General features: G+C 45.7%; 1 protein-coding gene across 2 annotated transcripts; it reads right to left on the reverse strand.

Annotated features, from left to right (window-relative positions):
• Positions 1-8,468: 8,468 nt before the first annotated feature.
• On the reverse strand, positions 8,469-21,333 carry HERPUD1 (homocysteine inducible ER protein with ubiquitin like domain 1). 2 transcript variants are annotated; one of them, XM_030581676.1, is made up of 8 exons: positions 21,177-21,333; positions 17,362-17,439; positions 17,178-17,249; positions 15,250-15,383; positions 14,270-14,389; positions 13,377-13,715; positions 11,528-11,633; positions 8,469-10,329 (listed from the first exon to the last, which is right to left on the reverse strand). In XM_030581676.1, the coding sequence occupies exons 1-8, from the start codon at positions 21,303-21,305 to the stop codon at positions 10,162-10,164; spliced, it is 1,146 nt and encodes a 381-aa protein (XP_030437536.1). In that variant the 5' UTR covers positions 21,306-21,333; the 3' UTR covers positions 8,469-10,161. The 2 variants fall into 2 exon arrangements, with proteins under 2 accessions (XP_030437536.1, XP_030437534.1); XM_030581674.1 differs by having other exon boundaries at positions 17,178-17,252.
• Between the last annotated feature and the right edge of the window lie 6,495 nt (positions 21,334-27,828).

Raw genomic sequence — 27,828 nt, forward strand, 5'->3', positions numbered from 1 at the left:
CACTGCATGGTTTGGGCACATCTCTTTGTGCCTCTGTGTTCCTATCTCTAAAACGGGAATGATAATTAGTCTCTGGCGTTGGGAGGATTAGCACAGCAGTTAGGGTGACCAGAGAGCAAGTGTGAAAAAAATCAGCATGGGGGGGAGGGGTAATAGGAGCCTATATAAGAAAAAGACCCAAAAATTGGGACTGTCACTATAAAATCAGGACATCTGGTCACCCTAATAACAGCTCAGATTAACCACAACAATAACAGAGAGAGGTGATCTACAGGTTTGAGCACAGGACTGGGAGCCAAGCACTCCTGAGCTCTATTCACTGGCTGGGACAGTGACTTGGGGCAAGTTACTGAGACCAAAAGTTTTTGGATTTAAGTGCCAAAAGCCAGGGACCTAAGTCCATATGGCACATGCCTATAACATCCAGGAATGACTTCACTTAGCATACAATAGTGCGCTATGGAGCACGCAATGCAGTGAAAGACATTTTGTCCCAGTGACACTGAAGGAATCAATGTCATTACCACGGCTAGAACCTAGTACGCCTACTGGGGAGTGAGGGGGTCAGTTTCACTTCTCTTCCCAAACGGCAGATCTCTCACGCTTCTGGTGCTAACTTTTTGAATCCTGGTCCTTTTGATCGGTCCGGATTTTCCTTGCTGGAGTTTGTAAATGGAACAGAATTTCCTTTAGGGGAATTCCTGTGTCTCGGATGTCAAAGGTGGTGCAGGCCCAAAGGGAATCTAGTCTGCTTGTTTTTCTGTAAAGATATCCTGAGTTGAAAAAGTGAATAGCCTCTGGTACGGAGGTATTCGCGGTCATTGCCCTGCAAAGGGAAATTATGGTCAGAGAAGACCACAGCCATTCAATGATAAGGAAAGTCGTGCTGGGTTCCTGGAATGCCCGGCTAGCCAGGACCTCACATTCTTACTAACGATGGGGATGCATTGTACTTGCTCTCACGATTGGCATGCTAATCAGAACCCTCTCCCTCTGCAAAGCCAAGTGATGGCCACAGACATCAGCTGCACACTGCTGTGTGAAAGAGCCGTCCCACTGGAGCTGTGCGGCAGGACTCTGGAAGTGCTGAGACACCAGGGTGAGGAGGGGAGCCCATACCACCCACCCACTCCTCCGGGGGGTGTCTGGGACACCTGGACGTTGACAAGCCTTGGAACAGAGCTGGGTCTTCTAGCTCAGGCAACAGAGGCTCATGCTGCAAGAACCAGAAGTTCCAGGTTTAATTCCCGCTGCCAACAACCCACTCAGGGGCACAACATTACGAACACCTGGTATAGAAACAGATACAGAAAGAGAGCGGCTGCATAGCCCTCGCCACTGGGGGGTGGGGGGTTCATCTGCAATGAATGCACTGAGCTAGGTTCACTCACGCTAGTCCTGGGGGGTGTAAATCACAGAACCCAGCACCAGTTTTCGAGTCTTGTGTCCCAGGGGCATTGACCCTTCCGGGGGAGAGGGGAAGCATCTTCCAAGGGAACTGCAACGTTATTCTAGACTTGTGCCCAGATGTGAACTCGGTACGTGCCAAGGGCAGGTCTTCAGACCTCAGCAACGCCAGGAATTGCAAGTCTCTCGTTTTGCTGAAGCACTTTCTGGAAGACTCAGGGAACTGGAGTGGGACCTTTCTCAGCTCTTACATGGGAGGACAAAGCGGTTGAATCTTTAGCAATGATCTTCCTCCCTAGCGTTCTGGGAGACCTGATGAGGCTTTAATAAAAACATCTCGTACAACCCCTTTCAGTAGCTCAGATTTCAGACTCTTGGTCTTTCTGGAGTCCTCGTCTCCAATCCTCCAGCTCCAAGGGCAAGCTCAGGAGCAGCTGTTTGAGAGGAAAGAAGGTCCACTGGTTAGGGCACCAACCCGGGACTTAAGAGCGTAGTTTGTGTACGTCTTGCTAGCCTGGCTCGCTGGCCTGTTCCCTGCTGCCTTTTAAACCTGCTTTAGTGTATTAGTCCTTGGCTGTTTTTAATAACAGGCAGCCTGAGCTGGCAACGGCCTTGGCCTCAGAAAGCTTCGTGTACAGTTACAGGTTCACTAGCGGGCGCTGACCTGCAGGAACTGGGAGGCCAGAGCTTTTCCGAATGCAACAACAGGAGGCTGGAACGCAGAGCTGCAGCTGGTACAACACTTCTCTCCTCTCCCCGCCCCTCCCCACGTGCTCTGGCCATTGCCAAGCCACACAATGGAAGCATCGGATCCAGTCCCTGCTCTGTTCTCAGTTACGCCCACTCAGCTGCCTTTGCTCCAGTGGGGCTGGACAAGCAAAATGAAAATCAGCATTTGGTCCCTCCAACCTTGCTAGCATTAATTTGCTCTGCCACTGGCATGAGCGGGCAAGCGGACAGTATGGGACAGGGACATAGGGGGCCTGCAGCTGTCGAGGGCTTATATCACAGTAGAATTTAGAAGCCCTAACCAAGGTCAGGGTCCTCTTGTGTTAGGTGCTGCACACACATATAGTGCAAGACAGTCCCTGCCCCCTAGCAAGGCGTCTTGTCAACTAAATAGATACAAGTGGGAGAAGTGAAATATCATCCGAGTTCACAGAAGGGAAACTGAGGCAGAGAGCGATTAAGTGACTGCCCAAGGTCGCCCAAGGATACTGCAGCAGAGTCAAGATTTGGAGCTAGATCTCGAGTCCCAGCCCAGGGCTTTAGCCACAAGATCACGCTTCCACTTCTACAGGCTGTCTGCACCAACTAAAGCGGGTTGCCCAGCAGGGAGGGTAAGGGCCTTGGAATGGGACACCGAGCCTGACGCCATCACCGATCTGCATTTTGACTTCACGCACATCAATTACCCTCTGTGCCAGTTTCCCCAACAGTAAACTAGGGATAATCACACTCCTCCGAGGGGAAAGGGGGGCTAATGCATTTAGTGTCTCTATAGTGTATTGGAGGTGAGAATTGGCTTTGTAAGGTCTCATCCAAAAGACATTTGTGTGTGAACGCGCACTTCATTGCCTGGGCCTTGGTCACCTGTCAGGCCACTGGCGTGGATGTATACACAGACTGTTTGGTTATCCTGTTGGCTCCATTGCTCTAAATTCTGTACATCGGAGCAATCCTCTCATTGCTACACTGCATCTGATTCCTGAGATGGTCGTCAGCTCTGGGGGCCGGCAGTGGTAGGGACTCCGTGATCCGCTGCTCTCTCCCCCTCCAGTTTCTCTGACCCTCCATTCCTCACCTCAGCGCTCCTTTTGTTACTGCTGCGGGGCTGGGGAGATGGGGGAGGGCTGAGCCTGCCAGCAAAGCTAGACCAGACAAGCCTCGCTTATGGAAGGTGCAAGGATGCTGGGTGATCAGAATACTCACCCACAAGCAGCGTCGGAGGCAGCTGGACACATCCCACCATTGCTGGGTCTGCTCCCTCCTCCGAGGAAAAGCAGATCAGGGAATGCTGTGGTGTTCAGTGATCGCTCTGAGCCATGGGAGCAGAGAGCGCTCCACTCCGGTCATGGTCTGCGTCCTAAACAGCCAGCATCGCTTAATGTTCATGGGAAGCTCACAACAATCATGTCCAACCGGCTCTTGCCAGAGCCCCTTAAAGGTACAGTTCCCCACGTGCCGACCCATTGTCCACGGCTCTGCATCTCGCATGGAATGTGAATGTTTTCAAAGTAGCATCTCTGATGCCCTGCACAGTATGCCTGGCTCTGACCTTTATACTAGTATGGGTGGGAGTTAGCAGTGTCCACCCCAGCTACGGGCCAGAAGAACAGGGTTATCAGCGAGGGGGGTTGGAGCTCCAAATACCCCAGTGGGGACAGGAAATCTGGCTCTTGATTCTGAAGCCCTAGTCGAGGTGTCCCTGCTAGTCTAACTCTCCAGCCATTTCTTTATGGAGATCCCTGAAACTGTCAGGATCCCCGTGACAGCCAGGGCTTTGAGCGCCATGAAAGGGGAGCCCAGCTTGCAGCCGTGGGAGGGAATTAACCATGCTCTAGACCAGGGGGTCTCAAATGTCACCACACCGCGACCCCTTTCTGACAACAAAAATTACCACATGACCCCAGGAGGGGGGACTGAGCCCACCCAAGCCCCATCACCCCGAGTGGGGGAGGACGGAGCCAAAGCTCAAGGGTTGCAGCCCCAGGCAGGGGCCTGTAACCTGAGCCCCTCAGGCTTCAGTTTCAGCCCCACTTTGGGGTCCCCACCCACAGTTTGAGAACCACTGCTCTAGACACTTCCTCCTAGCAGGTGAGGCGGCTGTTTCGTTAAGCAGCACAGCATGAGAGGCAGCTTGATTACCCAAGACTGAGCAGTGACTCCTGAATGTTAATCCCAGCTGTGACACTTCCCTCTGCGGCCTTAGTCAAGCCACTTCCCCTCTCTGCCTTCGTTTTCCCACCTGTAAAATGGGAATAATATTTCCCTATAGCACAGGGTGCCCGTTGTGAAGCTTAGAGTGTGTAAAGGGCTATACATAAGCAGACAAAACGGCCTCGCCTTCCCCCACCTGCTTATATGGAGAACAGGGCCTTGAAAAAACCTTGACTATATTAGTGGCTTTTCACAGACCTCAGGAGAAGCAGCTGGATGCTGCCTCACCTACAGCAAGAGGCCAGTAATGGCCCAGAGATCACAGTCTCCACCCCAGCTGCATGATATTGAAGATTAAAAGTGTCCCAAAGAATCCTCCTGCAAACCCTGGCCCAGCCCTGTACACAATAGTGCGATCACGGTGCACAAGAGCTGCTGTTTGCAGGGCAAACACTTTTGAATACTCTCCCAATCCCCAGTAGCAAGTCTGACCTGGAGAGCAATGACAGGAAAAGGCGACTCACAGGAGGCATTTCTAAAGCACCGCAGCCTCTTGGTTACTTTTCCTGCTAGCACCTGGCACAGAGGAGCAACCCCATTCCACAAGATGAGGGGGACCAAGGAATAAGAGGGCCTGAGCTGGAGGCACTGGGAGAGGACGGCAGCAGGACGCTGCAGAGTTGGGAAGCAGAGGAAAGAACAGCTTTTGTCCGTGCTGAGCAGGGTGGAAGCCCACAGATCAAAGTGACTTATAATCACTTACCTCCAGGCTATGCTCCCATTCAGGTTTTCACCCCCGTTCCGCTTTTGGAAGCCGTGGAAGGGAGCTGGGCTCATAGCTGCAGGGAAAATCCTGCCTATTTTGGCTTGTCAAAGATTCAGCACTGGAGCAGGGTGTGGCCTTTTGAAACTCCAAGGAGACTCCAGCTAGGCCAAGGAATTTACTGGCCAACTGTCCAGTGCAGCCAATTTATGATTTTATCCCAAGTCTCGTTGCCTTGGGGCTTTCCTTAAAGCTCAAGCTCTGGGAGGCCTGGGATTCTATTAGACTCTCCCATGAAAAGAACTCAGCATTTATTGTTTTTAAACTCTCATGATTCTCAAGCCAGTCTTATGATTTGGGGAAGTCTGACCCAGGATTTCTGAATCCTTGGGGCTAGCACTGCTCAGCATTTTAAATCCATGATTGAATTCTTCAACAGAGGCAGGAGCTTTCAAATCCAACTTTCTTCAGGTTTAACTGAAAGTAGGTGGATTAGAGAATCATCAAATTTTAGTAACACTCCTCTGGCCAAATTAACACATTCTCTGGCTTGAGTCATCTGCTCAGCAGGGGCAGCCTGCTTAAAGTGTTCATTAAGGGGGCAAAACACAACAGGAAGAAGGGGTCAATCAACTAAACATCAGATGAAAAAAGCCCACAGCCTCCTTAGACATCCAGGTTCAGACCACCTGGTTTTTCACCCTTCTGAGTGAGACACACAGAAATTGAAGTAGTTCACTATGAAAGTTTTTCAGATTAGACTTTAGAGGGCAGCCCTGTTTGACAACGTGCCTCTGTACAAACAGCAACATAAGAAACACATAGTTATCATCTCATGTGTTGTCACTACTAGGGAAAAATGAAGTTTAGTTCCTGACTAGTACTTCTGCAAACCTCAGCTGAGAGAAGGCTGTGTTCTTCTAAGCACCACTAAGAAAGGCTAAATTATGCTCAGAAACACCTTTCCAGTCCTAGTGCTGTCAATAGGTTTGCAGAGGTGAAACTGATTGGAACTTAGTAAACAATCATGCTGATGAGACACAATAAGGAATAGAATCCAGCTGCCTCTCTTTGATGAGAGGTTTCTTCAGGGCTAAAGAGATTAAAAGGCAATAGAAATTTACTTTTGTCTCTGATACAGGCACTTAGGGGGCGGGGGGATCTGATTATCCCATTTTATAAAATTGCATGTCAGAGTAGAGCTGTTCTCTGCTATCTAGAGATATAAAACCTCAGTAGGATTTTTCATGGGGACTAGATATTCCAGTGATGAGCACAGTAGCAATGCCTTAAATTCAAAGGGAAACAGAGCTCATCTTTACGTCCCTGACTGAAAATTCTAGTACCTGATCATAAACTGAGTGTGGCCTTTCGCTAAAGGATCCAGTAAAAATTAAACCATGCTGGGCCTGGATCATCCCCAATCATTTATCCTCAGCTGGAGAAAAATGTCTGAGCTCCCATAGGATGACAATTCCCACCAGCTGAGGCTCTTCCCTCTCAATCCCAGGGTAGGCACAAAAATGTTACAAGCAGCAGGAGTGGAGAGGAAATGATTCTGTGACCACCCTCAGCCATTAGCTAGGAGCAGTTACTGGGCCTGAGCAGCAGTCAGTCTGATTTTAAATTCCTCTTTCCTGTGCCATAGGGAGCAGCCCAGGCTAGCACCAGCATTTTGATTGCAGTTTTACACACTCGCTAAATTAATGAACTACCACTTTAAAATAGGTGGAAAGACAAAAGCTTGAGATAATTTTAGAACCCAGAATTTAGGATGTCCCTGCCGGCAAAGTAGTGAAAGACTGGGGAGTGCAGAGCACCATGGAAGGCAGTTCACTCACTCTGCCACCTTGTAGACAATCCCTCTATTTACAACTTTTGTACTTTCACAGGTGTAATTTTCTATGGTGTTAGCCTGCATCCAGGCAGCTAGTTGAAAAGCTACATGCCTGAGCTGCTGTTTGTTTCAATAGTTGAAGTAGAGTTGGTAAGACAGACAGATAAAGCGAGAAGTTATCATTGAACAGCTTGTTGTTGGATGCCTCAGTAAAGCCTAAATTATGTATAAAAGTTCTTTGCCCATAAATTTATGGCTCATCTTCAACTTCTCCCTTCCTCAACCAGGCAGTTTTCACATCCTTCTGCTTCTTCCTCCACAATCAATTCATTTTTCTGCTGCCAAAGCTCCCCAACCCGTCAGTGCAGTAACCTCTGCACTACCCTTCTCCCCTGCCCCACACCTGTATCCCTCTGTTCAATCCTGCCACTAGCTCCCCCCTTTCACTCCATCAAACTTCTAGGACCTTTACTACTCAGCCCCTCCAGACCTGTCTCAGTCCTACCTTGCTCCTCCACCGCCCATTTATTAGCCTCTCGGCATCTTTTACACATTGCCTGGCTCACTGCCCTACACATGGGCTGTCCTCCCAGAACTCTTCAGCCTGGCCCCCACCCTCTTTTTCCCTTCAAAACACCTGAGACTATCCCCACAGGAAAAAAAATAATCAATCCATGAGGGTTTGATGGATGGGGAAAAATTGACATGAATACATCATGTTAATCAACTTATACATTTAACTGCATCCTCCCCCCCCCCCCACCACACCCTTATCAGTGAGGGTTTGTTGGGTTGTACTTTTCAGGAGATGGACTGTCAGCTGATACACTAGAGTTCAATTTGGCATAAGCTTGGCAAATTCTGATTATAATTCCACTAGATAGGTCTTTTCACTTTAAAACTTTCAGTTGCAGGAAAGTGAGGGGGATAGGGCAGACAATTTGATCAAATCAATTTGGGATGTTTAAGGCTGATTCTTCCTCAACTTTCCATGTAATGAATACTGCACAATTGCCTGGAGCACCAGCTCCAGTAACACCAGAGACAGCTGTTTTAAGAGAAATGTCACTAGATGTTTTATGCACAGAAAGGGGAAAGTTTAAGTTAAAATTGTGTTTTATCCTTTCCATCTGAAAGGTTCAGTTATCAATGGAAATATTTTTCCAGCAGTTTGTGTGTTTAGTGAAATCAACCTTTTCCACCATGCATAGTCTTTCCAAGCAAATAATGATTAATGGGGCCTTTGCCTTACTGCAATATTATATACAGATGAAACAAGGCTGTCGAGGTTTTTTCAGGCACATTACATTGTAACAATAAGCTTGGTGACTTCTCCCTCCGCTCAGAGCTACAGATGAACATGCTTTAAAAAGGATGTGTTAGAGGGTGTATTACTTTACTTAACCTTCTTCACTGCCACCTCAGCAGATTTATAGGAGTGCAGCTTCCCACAGAGGTTGCAAGTTTCTGGAACAGGAACTCTATTATGCAGTGGTGAAGGATTTATCTCAAGCTAATTTGTTATGAGAAAGAATAAATAAAAGCTTAACTGCAGTAGATAAAACAGTGACAAACATTAACCCATGCTTAATGGGTAGGTGTAATATGTGGAAAGAACAGGATTAAGAATTTCAGATTAAGTAATTACACGGTCAACTGTACAGAACAAGTTAATGCACATTAGCATGAGAAGACATTTGCTTTAAAACTTTATAATGCAGTTTTTCCATCTACAAGTAGCATTATTGACAGATGTTAATTGCACAATATTCTCTCCACCCCCCTGCACACAAAAAAACCCAGATGTTTACTTTGCAGTAAAAACATTATCCCTGAGCTAGAACAATGCATTGCAAACCCATGCATGTGTCAAAAGGAGCCTCATATGTCAGGCCAACTTCCTGAATGCCTACAGTACTAGGAGCAGCTACAAGTTGTCTGACTATTGTAACTTCAACTTCTTTTGTTTGTTCACAGAGAAGCCATCCAAGGCACAGTGGGAAACAAAGTTATAGGCTGTTGAGGAGTAAGTCTAGTTTTGAAAATGTGCAAAGGCTCTGTTCATGTATACATGCAGTTCGTGACTGGGTGTGCAGACAGCAAGTTAGGTGCAAACCATCCATTTGCACAAGGCAGTTTTCTGATTGTAGTCAAGTCTGCACACAACTGATTGTTTTCGAAAACAAAGCCCTTGAAAATATTAGAAGTTAAAGGAAACACCAGGAAGGAAGAAATGAGTACAGTGAAAGTTGTTCTGGAGCAATTTTGTCAGAAAAGCGTCCACTAGGCTTTTGCATCCCAGCAAGCAGATCTCAAAAGGAATGTAGCCGTTTGTCATGAACTTCTGGGATTCGGAAAGTTCTGGCTAACAAAAAGGTAACAGGCCCTCCTGAGTTCAAGTTGACAGCAAGAAAGTGATTGTGGTATTGGTCTAACATTACAGAAAATTAGATCGATTGAATACAGAACCTCTAGGCTACTTAAATTGAGCATCCTGGAAGCGGTCACAAGATGCACAGTGCAACTAAATTCTAGATGAATGAAGCTTTGGGATTTACAAGCCAGAAAAAGGAACCTTTAAATGATTTTTTAAAACACCTGATTTTCACAACTTGAAATTCACCCTGTAACTCAGCTGATGCCTTTGATAACCAGATCATTTGGTGTACTTGTTTATCTTTCATTTTCTGACAAAGTAGGTAATTACTGTATCACACAGTACGTCCTCCACAGGAAATTTACAGAGAAAACATGATTTGTCTTCATTTTCTTTTAAGATTAAGCACTGCATTCCTTTAAGCAATTAAGGATAAGTCTTCCCTAGAAATGTCTGCCAATACTTAACAGCAGTTCCTTGTTTTATATACGAGATACTACACTCAGTGTAATTTAAACAGCATTTGAAACATTCCAACAGGAATCAAATAGCACTGGTAGAAGCAATCTGCTTCTCTTACATCTCCGAAACACCTGCTTACTGTCTGTGCATTTAGGGCACTGCTGTACAATGCTAGGCCCTCTAATTTAATGCCTGCTATACAGCACACTGAAGTTCTTTGGAATGAAGACATGGAAAGCACAGTACATTTTAGTCTATATGCTGTAAAGGTTTAAGGCTTCTTGCAGCTTTCAGGTTGCTTAGTTGCTATAAGATGGGGAAATCCCACTGATACTTGTCATTTTAACTTTGGAGTTGGTGTCCAGACTAGTCAGGTATACAGAAGAGTAATCTACTGGAGTTACAGACGGGCTAGTATGTCCATATCAAAAGCAGTTAGTTGGCCACAGCTGGAGGCCCTTCTGGCAGCAGTGATGCAAAGAAAGTCTTGAAGAAAAGCCAGGCTGTGTTCATAAATGAAGGACTGTCCTGCTGATTTTCTGGTAAAGCTCTTCCTTCCTCAGAAACAGCCTCAGGTTCAGCTTCTCCACCTACATTTTCCTCCTGCCAATATAAAGTATCTCGTAAGTGGGGACAGTTTTAAGAAGACTAAATTCTAAAAGCCAGATTCCTTTCTAAAACAAGTTATTTTAATTCCTTTCAATGGAACAACGTAAAGGACTCATTAACAGCCCTGATTATACTGCAGTATTTTGTTTCTTTATTACCCATTGTCCCAGAATTACAGCTCAACACAGCTAAGACACAGTAAAGCCACCCACCATTGCCACCAGGGCCAATACTGTCCTGTGCTAAATAAAACTATTTTAGGACACATTTACAAGTGGGAATGATGCATTTGATATACCAAAACAAGCTGCTGAATCTCAAATATTTTGACGTTCTAGTTGTAAATTGATCAGCACCAAAAGCACAATTCCACACCAAGTACTAAGATCAAATGAAAAGGCCAACTTGAACATGTCCCATTAATGGCATATACAGAGAGAAACACTATGTACAACCCTCTATACCAGATTAAGACTCATACACATCCAAGTTTTATCTGCAGTTATGAGAACTGTTCACTTGTAGAGAGATTATGGTGGGACTGTTAACATCTGCTGCAGTAGTTTAGTGTTAACAAGCACTGCAAATATTTGCCTCTTCTCAAAATATGAAAACTTTTGAGCTTGTTACACTGCTAACAGCCACAGTAGCCCTTGGCCAAGTGGGAATTTTCTGGAACAAAATGCATCAACTATAAAATACCAGGAGATTGCCAGGGTTAAGTATTAAAACCAAATATATTTCTAACATATGACAGGAAAGATACTTTTGCTTTCATAGAAATCGAAGTATCAGAGTACATATTACAGTGGTAACAACCAGCCAGAGCAGAAATTAACCAGATCCCTCCTGTTCTTTGCCTGTGGCACATAATAAATTTAGTGTCCTGGAGGCGGTTAATATTTTGGTCTAATTTCAGTTGGGTTTAGCATGCGAGTGGCTGAGTGGTGTTGGTGGCCTGTAAAATACAGGTGGTCAGACTAGAGGATCTGTGATCCTTCTAGCCTTGAACTCTAGGACTTGGTGAGAAAAGAAGGCTAGTTCAGATATTATTTTACCAGGAAAAGAAGTTTCCAGCAGAAGATTTTGTAGAGAACATTATTCATCTAGAGTGATACAAGTGTTTAGAAAATGGAAACTAAATCCTTTTCTGGGATTTCTCACTGTTGTATGTCAAATATTGAGCCAATACCTGTAAGTTATTGTTTTGGTCCTGGTTTATCACAGCTTGGGGAAGAGCATTGTTTGGAAGAGGGTGAACTGGCTGTCGTCTAAATGGAAACCAGCCAGCGTGGTGCCTGGAAGACAAGAACTCCAGTTAGCTAAAGGTTACTCCTGCCCTGCTACACTTCAGGCCTAGCAAAAGACTAATATGCACACAAAAGAGTAAACAGTTTGCTCAAGACACTGGGATAAACGCTGATTTGTTGAGGGGCTGGAGGAAGGCTCCCAAAAACCTTCTCCGCCACAATCCCTACCCCCCAGCAGTAGGGCAGCAAGGCACAGAATTGCATTCAAGAGGCAGCAGTGGAACCAGCTCTATACAGGCTGCTCCATCACAGCCTATGGGGTCTTGATCAGGCCCCCAGCAGGCTAGAACAGATGCTGCAGTTTTGTAGCATGAGAACTAGGATAGAGTGCTCCTTTCTAAAGCAGCATGTACCACCATACCTTGGATTTCCCTACACCTGCCCTGTCCTAATGGGATAACTGAAGTTGGGATGCCGGCATTGCTCCCTCATCCTGTGTGGCTCACAAAGAAGGCTCATAACAGGGCAACGTGTGGTCATTTGGCAAACTAATCCCTTCCCCTCTCTAGTGGCTGCATCTTGTATGCCAAAAATGTAAACTTTTAAAATGTTCTACCTTTGTGGCTCTGAAGATATACTAATGAGATGTAATCCAGTGCTGACTTCCTCAGTCTGCAGACAGCCTGAAATAACGCTATGTGTGGACTGCTTCTGTTTGAATGTGTTAACTCTTAAGCCTACTTGTGGCAATTTAAAGTGTCTACACTGATGTCACAACTGATCCAAGCATGTAAAGGAGGAGGAGGAGGAGGACAATTATTTGAAGATCAGCACAACAGATTTCACAAACGGGCAGAGATTGGGAAGTACTACAAATTACCTCCCCATTTAGAGCAAAAAATTGGTCAGAGCAAAACTGGGTCAGTTTGACTGGTTGCATTTTTTCTAGTCAAGAAAGTGGCTACGGATTTTTGCTTTGTTCTCTCTGGACTCTGAGAGGCTTCCCTCCACCGAGATTTGAAAGTCTTTTGTCTCCTGATTGGTCCTCTGGTCAGGTGTTGCAGGTCACTGTTTGTTAACCCTTTACAGGTGAAAGACATTAACCCTTAGCTATCTGTTTATGACAGATTACACTGCATTCAAATTAGTTTTGCATGTTTAAAAGTAGTAAACAACCATGGTAAAAATGCTTAGCCACATCTTTTATAAAGGTATGGGATCAACTCCCCTACCAAAGACATGGTCGCAGACGAGTGCACCAAAGCGTTAGCCATGTTCTTTGAATATTAACCTGAACCAGTAGTGTATGATGTAGTGCGTTAATGTTTTATTGTAACTTTGACTTTAAAGAATTCCCCCCCAAAATGTTGAGCTAAGATTACAGCAGTAGATTTGCTCATCCTGTGAAACACCTGCTCAACACTAAAAAGTATCATCAATTATTTTGGCTAGGAGTGTGATTTCTTACAGTGATACAGATATAAACCCTTGTGTGGCTACAGTTATACCAATATAAAGGTGACTTATCCTAGTCTAGCACCTTCCTATCCCATATGGGATAGTTACACATGTAAAAGCACTTATATCACTATGAATGCATCCCTCACTAGGGGTTTGTATTGCTTTAACTATATGACTATAGTTAAACTAATACAACTGATGCATTGATGAGCTGTAAGAGACTTGATTACAACAAAAAGACTATCAATGCAGACAAACTGCTCCAAAGAGCAGTCACCTGAATAATAAGTCAACACTGAAATGTTTACTTCATGAGACACGCATGCTTACAGGTACATCAGAACTGTGCCGCCCATAACCATGAGGAACCTGCTGAGGCTGGAGTAGAAGTAGATAATGTTGACAAAAACTAAGAACAGGGTTGCCGAATAAAGCCAGTCCAACCAATCTCGATTCATCTCCTCCTCCTCTTCCATGAGAGGACCCCCCTGGGCATTCATTTGCAAATTCTGATTGGCCCCTGCATTAAGCTGAGGAGGGGCATTATGGTTTCCAGGCAGGTTTTGTGCAGGAAATGCATCTGGAAGAGGGGCTGGAGCTGCAACTGGTGCCACTGGTATCTCTTGTGACCTCTGAGTAGGTGATCTATCAGCAGAAACAGCAGCCAAGCTGAAAAGAAGATAACAGCAGTAAGACTTTGCCAAGCTCTGCAAAGGATAATAAGGCAGGCATAAAAACTTGTTAATCTTAGATTCATGTGCAACTAGGAAGCAGCAAATTGTGACAGAAATCAGCCCTGTTTATGCCAATGACATGCCACATGATGGGATAAGTTCAACGTTGTGGGTCAGTTTCACCTTCTGTAAAATGGGATAACATCCATCTTTGTAAAGTTGGAATATGAAGAGTTTATTTTTCAGTACTCCACTGTTGAAATCTTTCAAAACCTCAGTACTTAGACCCTGTAGCAGGGTAACCATATCAAGTTTTGCAGCACTTAGCTTTATCGAGGCATAAAGTTGCAAGTAAAACTACACCGAATTACATTTTAAGAGCCACAGACAGCATTTACATTTACATCAGGCATTTGAATCCTAAAGGCTAAGTAACATGCCTTTCAACTACGTGACACCTGGGGGAAGGAAAAAAATTCCCCTCATTAAGAAATAGTTAGAACATTTCAAAGCTCCCAAGGAGAGTAGGAAACAAAAACAAAAACTTACTATTGTATGTAGTACTGTCTTGCATACATCTGCTGAAACCAGGACATCTGTAGTATGTTGTAAGTGGTATACGCAGAGTACCCAGGAGCCACACCATGGGGATGCTGAGCAGTGTCAATCCTTATCGAAAGGGTAAAACACAGGATGTTTGTTTACAAAAGACTAGGCAGGCCCACTTCCCCAAGTCTTTCCCTACTTGTACAATTATTAAAAAAGACAGCATCGCAAAAGCTGTTTGCTTGCATCTTATAATGGGTAAAGCATCATATACCACACACTTTCAGTATATCCTACCTTAAATCTAGGCTTGAAATACTGCAATCATTATTAGAACATGAACGCAGAAATCTATATTTCATCCCAAAAATATGCCGTTGTGAAACCACGGGGGGGGGGAGGAGGGGGGAAGAACAGGAAGATGGTACTTGCGATGCAGTGGTAGTAAGACTCTTATTAAATGATCTGATATTCAGCTTTTAAATTTCAGTTCAGGTCTATTCAAACAAACAAAATGGCAATGCTTAAGGTTAATGTTCCAGAAAGTAGTACTATGATCTCAGAGAAAAGCAAGCCCACTCAATCTAACCATCAGAAGCTCAATAGTGGAGACAAATAGCAATTCCTGGGAGAAAGTATCTCCTAACAAAGGAGAAATCAATTGGAGGGGCTACCTGCATAAGAATTTTGGATCAACAGAGAAGCTCCTAGGTTCATATTTCCATGAAAATGTAACAGCAATTCCACTTTTCCACATGTAACACTAGAAATAACTTCCTCCCAGTTGGAGAGGCATGCATCCATTTAACCCCTTCAGTGTCCACTTAAATAGCCAGAAGAATAGTACACATGGCTTATAGTCCACTGACATTTATAACATTAAGTATGGCAACACAGACTGTCCAAAAAACCCAAAAACAAACATAGTTGAACATGAATGGTCAACATTTTCAGAAAGTTATCAGCATGTGTGGCATATTTACCTAGTATTGGCTTCCCCTGTAGAAAGTTGGTTGCAGGAAGTCTCCCTCTGTCTCAAGCCATCATTTGAAGAAACTGTACAAGGATCTTGACCAGGTCCTGAAACAGTCTTTGGCTGTTGATTGGTTTCGTCAATCTAAATACAGTTAATATTGGAGCTGACTCAGAACAGTATCCGAAAAAAGTCTTCTGTTGCAAAGCTAAGAGGATGCACTGAATGTTCTCTTGAAGTTTCACCAAACTGCTGTGCATTTTTACAGATCTGTGACAATGGGCATTACCACATCACCAATTAATAGTCAGCCATTGTTATAACCAGTCCTTCCATACATATTTTATTTCTAACACTCCTTTAAAGGTAACCTGGAAAGGAAAATAGTTTTGTGATTCTTTCCCCTGCCCCTCAATCATCTCTTGATATGCAGAGGTCTGAGTATGCTTTTTTAAAGTTTTGGTTTGCTTATGGGTTTTTTTGGATTAGAAACAGATCCTGCACTGGATAAAAATGACAACTGGAAAACTCAGACTTGTCTACACAAAGTTGCAACAACTTAAACTGAGGTAACTTGGTGCTGGTCTAAACACAAGCTGTACTGCTTTAACTATTCCATTCCCACAGAAGAGTAAGTTATACCAGTATAAGCATTTTTATACTAGTATAAATGCATCTATCCATACTAGATCACTGGACTACTTGAACTACCCCGCTATGGTTAAAATGGTATAAGTGGTGTGTTTAGACAAGATTTTTTTTTTAAATATATAAAAGAGGAATAAAAAATGTTAAGCTTCCTTGAGTCTTTAGCTTTTTGTTGTTAGCTTTTTTTTTCCTTTAATACTTTTGCAGGTCCCCGTTAAGAGCAAAGATCATCTCTCCTCCTAAGTGTACTAGTATGAGAATTTTTTAAAATGTGTTATTTAATTTTGGAGTTTATGAAATAAGTCTTAAGTTATAGCAGCGTGTGGGTGGCTGTTCTGCAAACTGCTCTACAGAACCAGGACAATAGACCTTAATCAAAATGCAATACCCGAGCATTTCTAGTTCCAAGGATCTCTGCCATGTGCGTTATGACAAATATCCAACTGGAATTAGGACGTACTGTATGCTGTTCACTTTGGATTTAAAGAAGGGTGGAAATTTATGCCTTCAGACATGAAGCTTGTGCACTAGTTAATCACTTAACTTCAATTCAGAAATAAAATACTGTGATATATGATAGTGTACTAAATCAATACATATTAAATTGAAATTCTAATGCTTGTTTTTAGTTTCAAGTTCCTCTGCCATGTTTTTGAAGTTCTATTGCCAAAGTAAATCCCAGCAAAATTCATATGGACACTCTCTATTCAAACAGTAATCACTTCCCTCTCCCTCTAAAGAGCATAACCACTAGTATGATTGGACTTAGTAATCAGGGGGGAACAGGCACCACAATTTCAACCTTTGCATAAAGCCCAGCCATTGTCTCCATCATTGCCTGAAGAGTCTGCAATATGAGGGGTCACTAGCTATTTAATGGATCTAAATTACATTCGATTAAACATTTCGCCCCCCTCTGGCAGTAATGTTTGCATAAACTTGAGTTAACAATTAGAAACTGAGGTTTGACAAGTTAGACACAAAGTGGGCGAACCAACTTCTGTTGGTGAAAAATAAGCTTTTGAGCTCCACAGGTGCCATCAGCTGTGAAACTTTTAAACAAATCCTTGCTCTGCGATTACAGTACTCATTCCAAATATGTAAGCGTTCCTTCCCCCAGGCCTATTACAACTCTGAAGGAATGCTGCCATAACACACGAGGTTTACCACCCTGCTTTGACATCAACCTTTACAAAAACATACAGTAATTAAAAAACTAGTTCACATTCCAGAGATTTGTGCTGATCCTTTCAGTATCTAATGCAGGAAGGAAGTCTAAATTTAACATACCTTTGCATTGGTCTCTTTCATTTTTGACAGAGTCTTTGAATGGTACACCAGATGAAGAGCATGAAACTTCTCCTGCTAAAATAAAAAGTCAAGACATTTGATAATCATTTTGTTTTATCTATTAAAACTTTATTTGACCTCACTTGATACTGCAGTGCAGCTACCACAAACATAATTACCATACCTTGGGCAGCACATCTCTCAAATAAAGGTGGTCAAGCAGCAGCTTCCCAGAATAAATCAGCTTCTGGTCCTCTTCAGGCTTTCAGAGAAGACAAAATATACTGATTAGTAATCTGTTAAATGCCAGAAAAAAAGGTTAGCTTCACATAAGAAAAGCTGTGTATGTAAAAGCTGACTGATAAACACCAGAGGTCAAATGCTGCTGTCAGATACACAAATTAGAAATCCTACTCCCCCATCCCCTCCCTAGCTGAACAGAAGTTGTGTGCATCTCTATCAATTCAGTCAATTACTTGTATGCAAAATTTGTAATACCATAGAAATGTAGACAATGTATACAGAATGAGGATAAAACAGCTGCTCCGACATATGAAGTGACTAATTTTGTAGTACAGGCCAGAAACCCAACATTTGCTGTCCCCACCACAATCCTGGCAAAAAGGAACCTCTCTACACTCCTTAAAGCAGAGCTTTGGGATATTGACCAACCTGAGCAGCAGGCAGGCACTTTGTAATCTTGTGACAATTCACAAGATCTCCCACCCAGTAAATCTGAGCAGTTGTTTACACAGAAATCCTCCTGCAGTTTGAGGACACAGTCACTGGGAGTTGCCCCAGAGCAAGAGAGCCTATGTTCCCCTTCCTACAGGAAAAGGTCAGCTCTGCCAACCTACAAAGCAAGAGTCCTACCACCACTATTAAAAACCAGTCCTACATGATTGTTACATAAATAATATAGCTGACTAATTCTGATGGATGCCATTTTAAAACCCCAAAGCAGCATATGAAGACCTCTAGGCTTCCACTGACACTGGGCATTAAGCAGAAAGATAGCATTTTTCATAGCAGCACATCTTCACAACATGCAGGGAATTTGCTCAGATTGTCCATCATCTGGCACTTGAAAGCAGGATGGATAAAAACAGATTTAAATAAATCAGATTTTCTTCATTTAAATTAAATAAGCAGGTTTAGTTCTAAAGAATAAACCCTTTTAAAATTAAATTTGAAATTTAAAACCTAAGTTAAGGCCTAAATTTATAATCTATTGACATCATTTAAATAAAAAAATGTCTTAAGCAATACATGTTTGCTGCCAAGAGTTAAGAAATTCAAGATACTGAAAGCTGGAAGTCACTGTCTAAACACCTGGAACTAGAGTCTACTGAAGTGCTAAAATAGTTTGACAGCAGTAGCCTCTTCCACAGGTGCAGAGAGAATATAGTCATTTCAGTCTATTCACCTACTTCAGTTTAATCATCAGTTCATTCAAAGTTAGAAATTGGGAGTTGAAAAGGCAGGAAAACTGGTTTTCCTCTTCAAGTCTATGAATAAAAACTAGTTGAGAGAGGATGAGATCTAAGGGTATGTCTACACTACCCACTGGATCAAAGGACAGCGATCGATCCAGCAGGGATTGATTTATCGCATCTAGACTAGATGCGATAATTGACTCCCGAGCTCTCTCCCATCCACTCCTCTACTCCAGCTCAGCAAGAGGCGCAGGCAGAGTCAACAGGGGAGCAGCAGCAGTTGAGTCACCATAGTGAAGACGCCCGCAGTAAGCAGATCTAAGTACATCCACTTCAGCTACGTTATTTACGTACCTGAAGTTGCTTAACTTAGATCGATCCCCCTCACCCAGGGTAGACCAGGCCTAAGTTATAAAATCCTGAAGGACAGTGTCAACAGAAATAATCAGGTTAAATTCACTACTAGAGAGAGTACTTTCTTTGTTTAATAAAAATCTGTTTTAAAAGCAAAGCTATTTGAATTTGTGTTTCCAGCACAATTAAAATTTAATTTTAAATACCATGTGTATTTCAGTTGAATTTGAATCTGCATCTAAGCAGAGCTTGACACAAATCACAAGTTTAAAAAAAACAAAATGCATCATTCAACATTTCCTAACAAGCAAAAAAGAAACTAAAGAAAAAGTTAATGCATATAATCGCTTAAATACATATGTATGGTATCCTTAGCAAAAGAACAGAAGACTTGGTGCAAAGCCTGTATTTAGTTACAAATCAACAGGTTGGTTATCAAAGAGAATCAACCTTTTTAGAAGAGTGATTAGAGTGCAAAACCACAATTAAAATCTATTGCTTAAAATCAAGGTTTCCTGCTTGCTGACTGACAGATTAAAACTGATTTAAATCAAGCCACCCTGCTTGAAAGCCCAGTGCATGCCTACTGCCTCCCTTCCTCATGTCTTGCCCGGAACACTAACTTAACTTCTGTTTTTATTTTGCCTATACTGCCACTTCACAAGAAACTGTTACCACTGGGGAGAAAACTAAGAATCCGAATACAAACTACTTCAGCGTCCAACAAGCTAGTATGCCACATCAACATTAAATGGTAGCCGAACAGGAAGAAAAAGCAAAAAAACCCAATTTCCCCATATTCTGAAGAAGTTTCGCTTCTGTATTCTAACTGATTTCCATAACATAATTACAAACTATTTGGACTTGCACTGCAACATTTGCAACTAGCCAACCATGCAGAAGCAGGTGTTCTGGAAACTTGGGGGGGGGGAGGAGAGGGGAGGGAGCTTTTTTTGCTTCACATTATCAAACTTTAAAAAAAGACATGAAATAGATGCTGAAGTTCCCTGAACCTTTGAACACTTTAACAGACAGAAAGTGGGTGATGTAATATATTTTATTAGACCAGCTTCTGCTGGTGAAGACTTGTTTCAAGCTTACACAGAGCTCTTCTTCAGGTCCTGAAGGTTCTTCAGCTCTGTGTAAGCTGGAGAGTTTGTCTCCCTCACCAACTGAAGTTGGTTCAACACAAAGTTTTACCTCACTCAGCTTGTACTTCTAAAACCCTGGTACCTGCAAAGCTACAAGGACACTGCATGAACACTTCCACCTCCTGTTAAATAGTGCAACCTCTACAGCCAAGGCTGCTGTAATCGGTGTGTTGTATTTATTTATTTAAGAGGGAGGCAAAGTAGCTTATGCAATAGAAATGACAACAGCTCTGTTGTAACACACGCAGGCACGTCCACTCCTGGAAGCCTCCCAAGTAGGGACTCATTGTTAGGGCCCTACCAAATTCACAGCCCATTTCGGTCAGTTTCACGGTCATAGGAATTTAAAAATCATGACATTAACGATTTCAGCTATTGGAAGCTGAAATGTCAGGGTGCTGTAAGTGCAGGGTCCTGACCCAACAGGCTGTCGCAAGGCGGGGGAGGCAGTTTTGCCACCCTGACTTCAGCGCTGGGCCCTTGGCTAGCAGCCGCCGCTGAAGGGTGACAGCCCCAGGACCCCACCCTACAGCAACCGCGCGACACCCCCACACGCCCCCCGGGGGGATCAGGACTCCCCAGGCTGAGGAAACACGCGTCTCCCCAGGGGAGCCCGCAGCGGCCCCGGTAAGGGCGCTCACCGGAGAGCGGATGTCGCAGCCCCGGGCAGGGGCCAGGAACGTGGTGGGGCCCCGCTCCCCTCCCTGCTTCGCTACCCACCCCACCCCCGCAGTCCCCCCGCTCCCCTCCCTGCTTCGCTACCCCCCCCACCCCCGCAGTCCCCCCGCTCCCCTCCCTGCTTCGCTACCCCCCCCACCCCCGCAGTCCCCCCGCTCCCCTCCCTGCTTCGCTACCCCCCCACCCCGCAGTCCCCCCGCTCCCCCCCCTGCTTCGCTACCCCCCCACCCCCGCAGTCCCCCCGCTCCCCGCTACCCGCCCCGGCCGGGGGAGAGGAACGCGGGGCGGCCCCGGGCTGGGGCTCGAGGCCCCCCCGGCCCGCTGGGGCGGGGAGCGGCCCGGGTCCGGCCCGCGGGGTCGGCTCCTCACCGGCTCCTCATCGGCTCCTCCGGGTGCAGGAGGCGCAGCCGGGCCTTGAGCTGCCGCACGGTCCAGCCGGGCTCGCCGCGCAGGCGCAGGTCCGGGTGCCGCTGCGTGGGGCTCCGCACAAGCAGGTCGAAGGGCTCCATGGCGCTCGGCAGCCTTCGGGCGCGGACTGGACGGCGAGCGGCTGTCAGCGACCGACGGCCCCTTTTATCCCCTCACCGCCTCTCGCTCCGCCCCCCGGTCGCCAGTGCGCTGTGGCTGCAGCGGATTGGCTCCTCGTGGTGAGCGTGTCAATACGTGGGCCTATCAGAGCGCACATCCGGATAGATGGTGACAGAGGGTGGGGCTTAGGGAAGGGGCGGGGCTAGGAGGCAGGGTGGCTACTTAGGAGGTTCCCAGCCGGGCTGGGGTGAAAGAGGTGGAAGGGGATCCCTGCAGTGGCCATGGGGCAGAGTGACAGCAGGGCAGCCTCCCTTGTCCTTCACTGTGGCTCCAGGCAGTAGCGCAGCAAGCATGTGCCTGGGGCCACAAGCCACTGCGGGGGACCTGCAGGTCGCCATGAGGGGGGCAGGCAGGCTGCCTTTGGTGGCATGCCTGCAGGAGGTCCGCTGGTCCCGCGGCTGTGGCTTTGGCAGCAATTCGGTGGCAGGTACGCTGAAGGCGTGGGACTGGCGGACCTCCCACAGGCATGTCATCAAATCCACGTTACCAGTGGACCTCCTGCAGGCATGCCGCCAAATCCGCATTACCAGTGGACCTCCCGCAGGCATGCTGCCAAATCTGCGTTACCAGTGGACCTCCCGCAAGCAAGCCCCTGAAAGCCGCCTGACTGCCGTGCTTACAGTGCCACAATACAGAGTCGCCCCTGCTTGCCCTTGTGCGGGCTCAGGTGGTCGTGGCCCTTGTAGGGCCACCCCTTCAGGAGCAAACAGATAAAGCATCCCGTGACTGTCAAATTCTTGTGGATTGTGATTTAGCCCAAGGTGCTGTGGAAGGGAAGAAAGGAATTCCTTTCTCCCACCCTTTGTCTGTCTTGTCTAGTTAGATTCCAAGTTCTCTAGGGTGGGGACTGTCTCCTATGTGTTTGTGCAATGCTAAAAATAATGGGATCCAGAGCTCAGCCAGCCCCCCTGGGCCAGCAGTTCTCAAACTTTAGTAACCTGAGGACTCCCGTTTTGGTTTAAAAAATGTTTGAGTCCCCCCACCCCCCAAGCATAGACTCATAGGTCAGAAGGGACCAATCTGATCATCTAGTCTGACCTCCTGCACAAGGCAGGCCACAGAACCCCACCCATCACAGCCACTCAGGCCCAGGTCTTCCCCTCAAGGCCCCACCCCCCGCTTCACCCCAGCCCCTCTTCTTCCCTGCCTCTTCATGACCCTTCCCCTGAGCACACCCTGTCCCCGCTCCTCCCCTTCCCTCACAGCGCCTCCTGCACACTGCTGAACAGCTGTTCTGTTGCGTGCAGGTGGCACTGAGAGGGAGGGGGAGGAGTTGAGAGAGGGAGGGAGAGAGAAGAGTTGATCAGCGCGGCCTGTGGACCCCCGGAGTACCCTGGCAGACGGCAGTTTGAGAAACGCTGCTCTAGGCACCATTGCTTCAGTACAGAAATAACACCCCTGTGACCACATATACCTACTTGTCACCTGTCACCCCACCCTGGAACCCATACAGGACATCATTGAACAACTGCAACCCATATTTGATAGAGTCCCCATCCTGCAAGAAATCATTCCTGAACTCCCTCCCTCTACTTCTGGCCTTCAAGCAACCCCCCAACCTCCCCAAGCTTATCATCAGATGCAAGCTCCCCATGGTCAAGGACACACAGACTTAAATGCCCCAGACTCTACCAGAACAACAGAGGCAAGACCTGAAATCATAGCTCCACTGCTACAATGATCAACACCCCACACCCAAACCTTTTTTCAAGATCCATGGATCCTATGCAAGCCTGTCATAACGTGGGGTTCCTCATCCAGCTCACTAAATGCCTCAATAACAACTATATGGGTGAAACCAATCACTGTGCTCTTGAATGAACTCACACAAAAAAATGATGAAAGACAAAAAAACCCATCACTTGGGGGTGAACATTTTTCACAAAGTGATCACTCTATGTCTGACCTCTCAGTCTTCATCCTCAAAGGAAACCTGCGCAACATTTTCAAAAGACGCGCCTGGGAGCTTAAATTCATAACTCTGCTTGAGGCTAAAAATCATGAACTGAACAGAGACACTGGATTTATCGTTTATTACAACAATCTGTAACACACTAACCAACCCATATCTTTTTGTCCTGTGACTGCAGAGGTATTAATGGGCCACTCTACCTTGAATGGTCCCTTCGAATATAGACTAATTACTTTTGCTAAACTATCTGTCCACCTTGCATTTGGCTGTGATGCTTGGAGTACCTTTCTCAGTCCTGAAGAAGAGCTCTATGTGGCTCGAAAGCTTGTCTCTCTAACCAGTAGAAATTGGTCCAGTAAAAGATATTATCTCACCCACCTTCTCTCTCTCATATCCTGGGACTGACATGGATACAACTATGCTGCATACAAAAATAATGTAAGGAAAGAGAAGTCAACCATGTCTGAGTAAGTTACTTCTCTATTTGTATTGCATTAGTGCCTATACCCCCATGTGCTGGGCACTGTACAAACATTTAATAAAGAGATAGTCCCTACCTGAAACAGTTTACAGTCCTCAGAGTATGTCTACACTACAGTCTAACCCTAGAGAGAAGCAACTGGACTGAGACAGAGAAACTTAGACAGAGAGATGCTTTCTGGTCCAATGTCTCAAATACAACTGCAAGAGACAGATTTTCTCAAATTTGGGAAATTATAGAAGGTGTCTCAGCAAAAAGCAGTGAGGAAAAATTGTGCCTGGCCCTGAAAAACAGGAGAGGAATGGCACTGCACCACTTACCATCCTGACACCAGATTGGGTATGGACAGCAATAACAAATGGACCCCCAAAGAGAGCGCGACCCCACACCGGCTGGGTCATACCTGCCCCGACAGACACCTGAAGGGTCTGACATTTGTCTTACACTTTAGCAACACGTGTATCTTGTCATCCCAAAAAAGTCTCATTGAATTGAATTGTTTCATCTAACCCTCCCTGCAACCCTCCACAAACCCCGAACAACCAATAAGCTGACAATCCTCTGCTGTATCATCTCCTTTCAGTCCACTAGGCCCAGATCTCTGGATCTTGACTCAGTTGCCCTGGAAACAGGGATGTCCAGTTCCCACTGGATCTCTGACAGATTCTGATAGATCCATAGTTTGCAGATACCCGAAGCACAATTGTTTGGCTCTTCTCTTACGTTCAAGGTAAAGTGCCATTAAGTCCTAAAAGTCAAGGAGAACCTCCCTGATCTGATGCTATTTAGTGTAGAGTCTCTTTCCCATTTTTTGTCCCCAGCTGTAGTTTTCTCCTGAACCCTCTTTCCTCCACTGGCATCAATGGTAAAACTCCCATTAATGTGAACTGGATCGTGGCTGCAGTGTGGTTAAAAAAATAAACAAAACAAGAGATCAGTTTTATTTTCTAGCACAAAGTATTTATTTTTTGCCCATTTCATTAGGTGCTCAGTTTTCTCTGGTAGCTGGAGACAGTTGCCCTGAGGCACAATCAGTTCACAGCCGGTACTTACACTTGTCTCTCATGTGTGTGTCCTTTGCAGGATTAGCAAGACAAGGAGGGTGAGGTAACAACTTTTATTGGACCAACTTCTGTTAGTGAGAGAGACAAATCTGCAAGCTTACAGAGAGCTCTCTTTCCAGTCTGTGTAAGCTTGAAAGCTTGTCTCTCTCACCAACAGAAGTTGCCCCAATAAAAGCTATTACCTCACCCGCTTTGCCTCTCTAATGTCCTGGGACCAACATGGCTACACCAACACTGCACACATTTGGACGCTTGTCATTTTGGGTTCTAAGCCAAGGTGAGCTACAATGTCTTATCCTGGACAAACCCAGTCCCTGCCCTAAATCTCTACTGCACTCCTCTACGAGGTTCCAGAGGGGGGTGGTTCTATCATTGGGGCACGATCCTACTCAGAAAAAAAATGAGAAAATAAAATTAAAGTGAAATCAGTTGAGCCTCATCCCAATTCCATGACCCATCCACAGCTGATCAGTCTTTAGCAGAATAGCTTCTGGAGACAAAGGATGCAAGTGGATGCTCTGCATTATATAGCACCATCCAGGGGTACCAAAGCAGCAGGATCGGTCTAGCCGCTGTAGGAGAGCTGCTGTTCTTTAGTGGCTCTGCCCTGTCAACCAGCTAATAAGTTTCCGCCAGCCTCTCCCATAAGCAGGAAGGTTTTGGCTTCTCCAGTCCTGATCAGTAGTTGGACTCCATGCCCTCTCCTGGGAAGTAAGGAGGAAAAAGCTGCAGTGATGCAACCCAAGAACCTGATCCTCAGGTGGTGCAAATAGAAGTCAATGAAGCTAGGACAGTTAACATCTACTGAGGATTTTGCCCTAAACGTCTAGCAGAACTAGCTGCTGCTCTGGCTTTGTTCCTGGTGTAACTGGCTGAGCTTCCCTAGCACCTACCTTCTGGCTTCAAGTGGAAGAGGGCCTGGCAGGAGAGACCAATATGATCACGAATTTAAAGGGGCATACCTGTAAAGGCCCAAAGCAAGATTTTTACAATGTGGTGTTGGCACACAGGACCATCCAAATGTTAGGAGTGGATCTTGTGGGCGGGGTGTCTATTGTAGAGGCTTTGGGATTTGAAGAGATTAGTCCCAAGCTTATTGTCAGAGTTTCCTGTGTGGTTTCAATAAGTGCCTGTCATTTCCTCTACACTGTTTTCAGCTTTCCACTGACCCATGAACTATGCAAACAATTGAAGTCACTGTGCCTTTTCTGCAATCAAGATTAAATTTGAACATAAGTTTGAGGGACAGAGGGTTCAGTGCTTGCCTAGGCCAGATCCCTACCTTGCTCCTGCTCCGCTCCTGCCCTAAATGTTTCCAGGACAGTCTGGAATATAATTTGGAACCTCCCACGATTCAGTGTGTTTCCTTTCTCTGGGCAGGTTCTTGGGCAGAGGGGAGTCAGGAACTCGCCAAATCATGGGAGTAGGATATTGGGGACCCCTCAGACCTTCTCATTGCATGAAAGAATAGCCCTGCCTCTCACTCTGCAATTTGTTCCACATTGCCACCAGTCAGGAGATGCAGCACAGCACAGGGGGAGTGGGATAACTCCATCCTAAAGCCACACACAGAGGATGTATTGATGGGTTTAGAAGCACTGTATTTTCTATGGGGGGAAGGAAAGGAGCAGGGCTGGCTTATTATTCTTTAGGGTTCTTATTCTGTATGGCTCTATTGTTATTATATATGGACTGCAAGCATCCCATGAGCTCTCCTTCTCCTCCAAGGCAACACCTCTGGGGATTTGGGGGTCACCTCCCCATGGTGACTCCTGTTCCAATTCACCCTGGTGTCTCTCCTCTCACTCTGTCCTCCTCTTCCTTGAGTTAGCTCTGCTCTTGTAGGCTTTTCCCGCTCCTTCTGATTGTTACTGGTGGCACAGGGTCCTTTCTCCTGGGTAGCTTCTGAGTGTGTAACACATCCTCTCATTCTCCATAGGATTGCCTCCAGTGCAGCCTTTCCTTCTTTGGAAAAGATGGCTGGGGATCCAAACGTCACAGCTCCGGACAATGTCTGTAATAAAGTCCCCCAGAGGTAGGGTGACCAGATGAGAGACGTGAAATATCAGGATGAGGGGGAAGCGTGAGGAAGTGAAATGTGGCTGGCTTGGGGAAGAGGCGGGGCCAGGGCAGGAATTTGGGAAGGAATCCAATAGGGCAGTGAGGGGGTGAGGCTGGGGATGTGGCCAGGGTGGGGGTTTGGAGAGGAATCCAATGGGGGAGGCAGGGGTGGAGTTTGGGTGGGGGAGGTGCGAGCCCCCTCTGCCTGTGAACCAGAGGGCAAAATATCGGGACAATTCCCATCTTGACTGAACATCGATTGGGACATGGGACAAAAAGTAAATATCAGGACAGTCCCTATAAAATCGGGACGTCTGGTCACCCTATCCAGAGGTGTCGGCTGTGCGATCTAGCTGTTCACAAGCAGACTCAGCAAAAGTGTAAGGAAGATGTGGTTGGCTATTAATGTGTAAATAATATGGACAGCCAGGCCATTATCACTCAGAGCATATGACAAAGGCATGCTCAGGATATGTCCCACAGGGACTGAGCACATGTCCATTTCAGCAGTGTTGTGGCTCAACCCCTGAATTTCTATGCCTTGGGGAACTGTGTCTTGGGAATGCTCTGCAGCTGAGCATGCTCCATGCCCTCATATGCCCAAACAATCATGTCTTGGGTCACAAAGTCAACAGGAAAGTACTAAATGTAGCAACCAAACCTTTCTGTTTTTTCCCAGAGCCCAAAGACTGCTCTCATACTGCTGTGCATTACCAAACCCTTTCTTTGCTACAGAATTCCTGTAACCATCTCCACAACCAGAAGTCAATTTGGAACCAGAGCTGAATCTAACCAGATCATATGGATGTGTACAGCAGAATGGCATTTTAGCCTTTTTGGATGATACAGATTCCTGACCTGGCAATGGTAAAAAAGGCCACAGCCTAAGCATCAGTGAGGGCTAGTGGCCAAAGGCATGGAAAGCC

This window comes from Gopherus evgoodei, chromosome 12 (genome assembly GCF_007399415.2).
Source record: "Gopherus evgoodei ecotype Sinaloan lineage chromosome 12, rGopEvg1_v1.p, whole genome shotgun sequence".
Classification (NCBI taxonomy): Eukaryota; Metazoa; Chordata; order Testudines; family Testudinidae; genus Gopherus; species Gopherus evgoodei.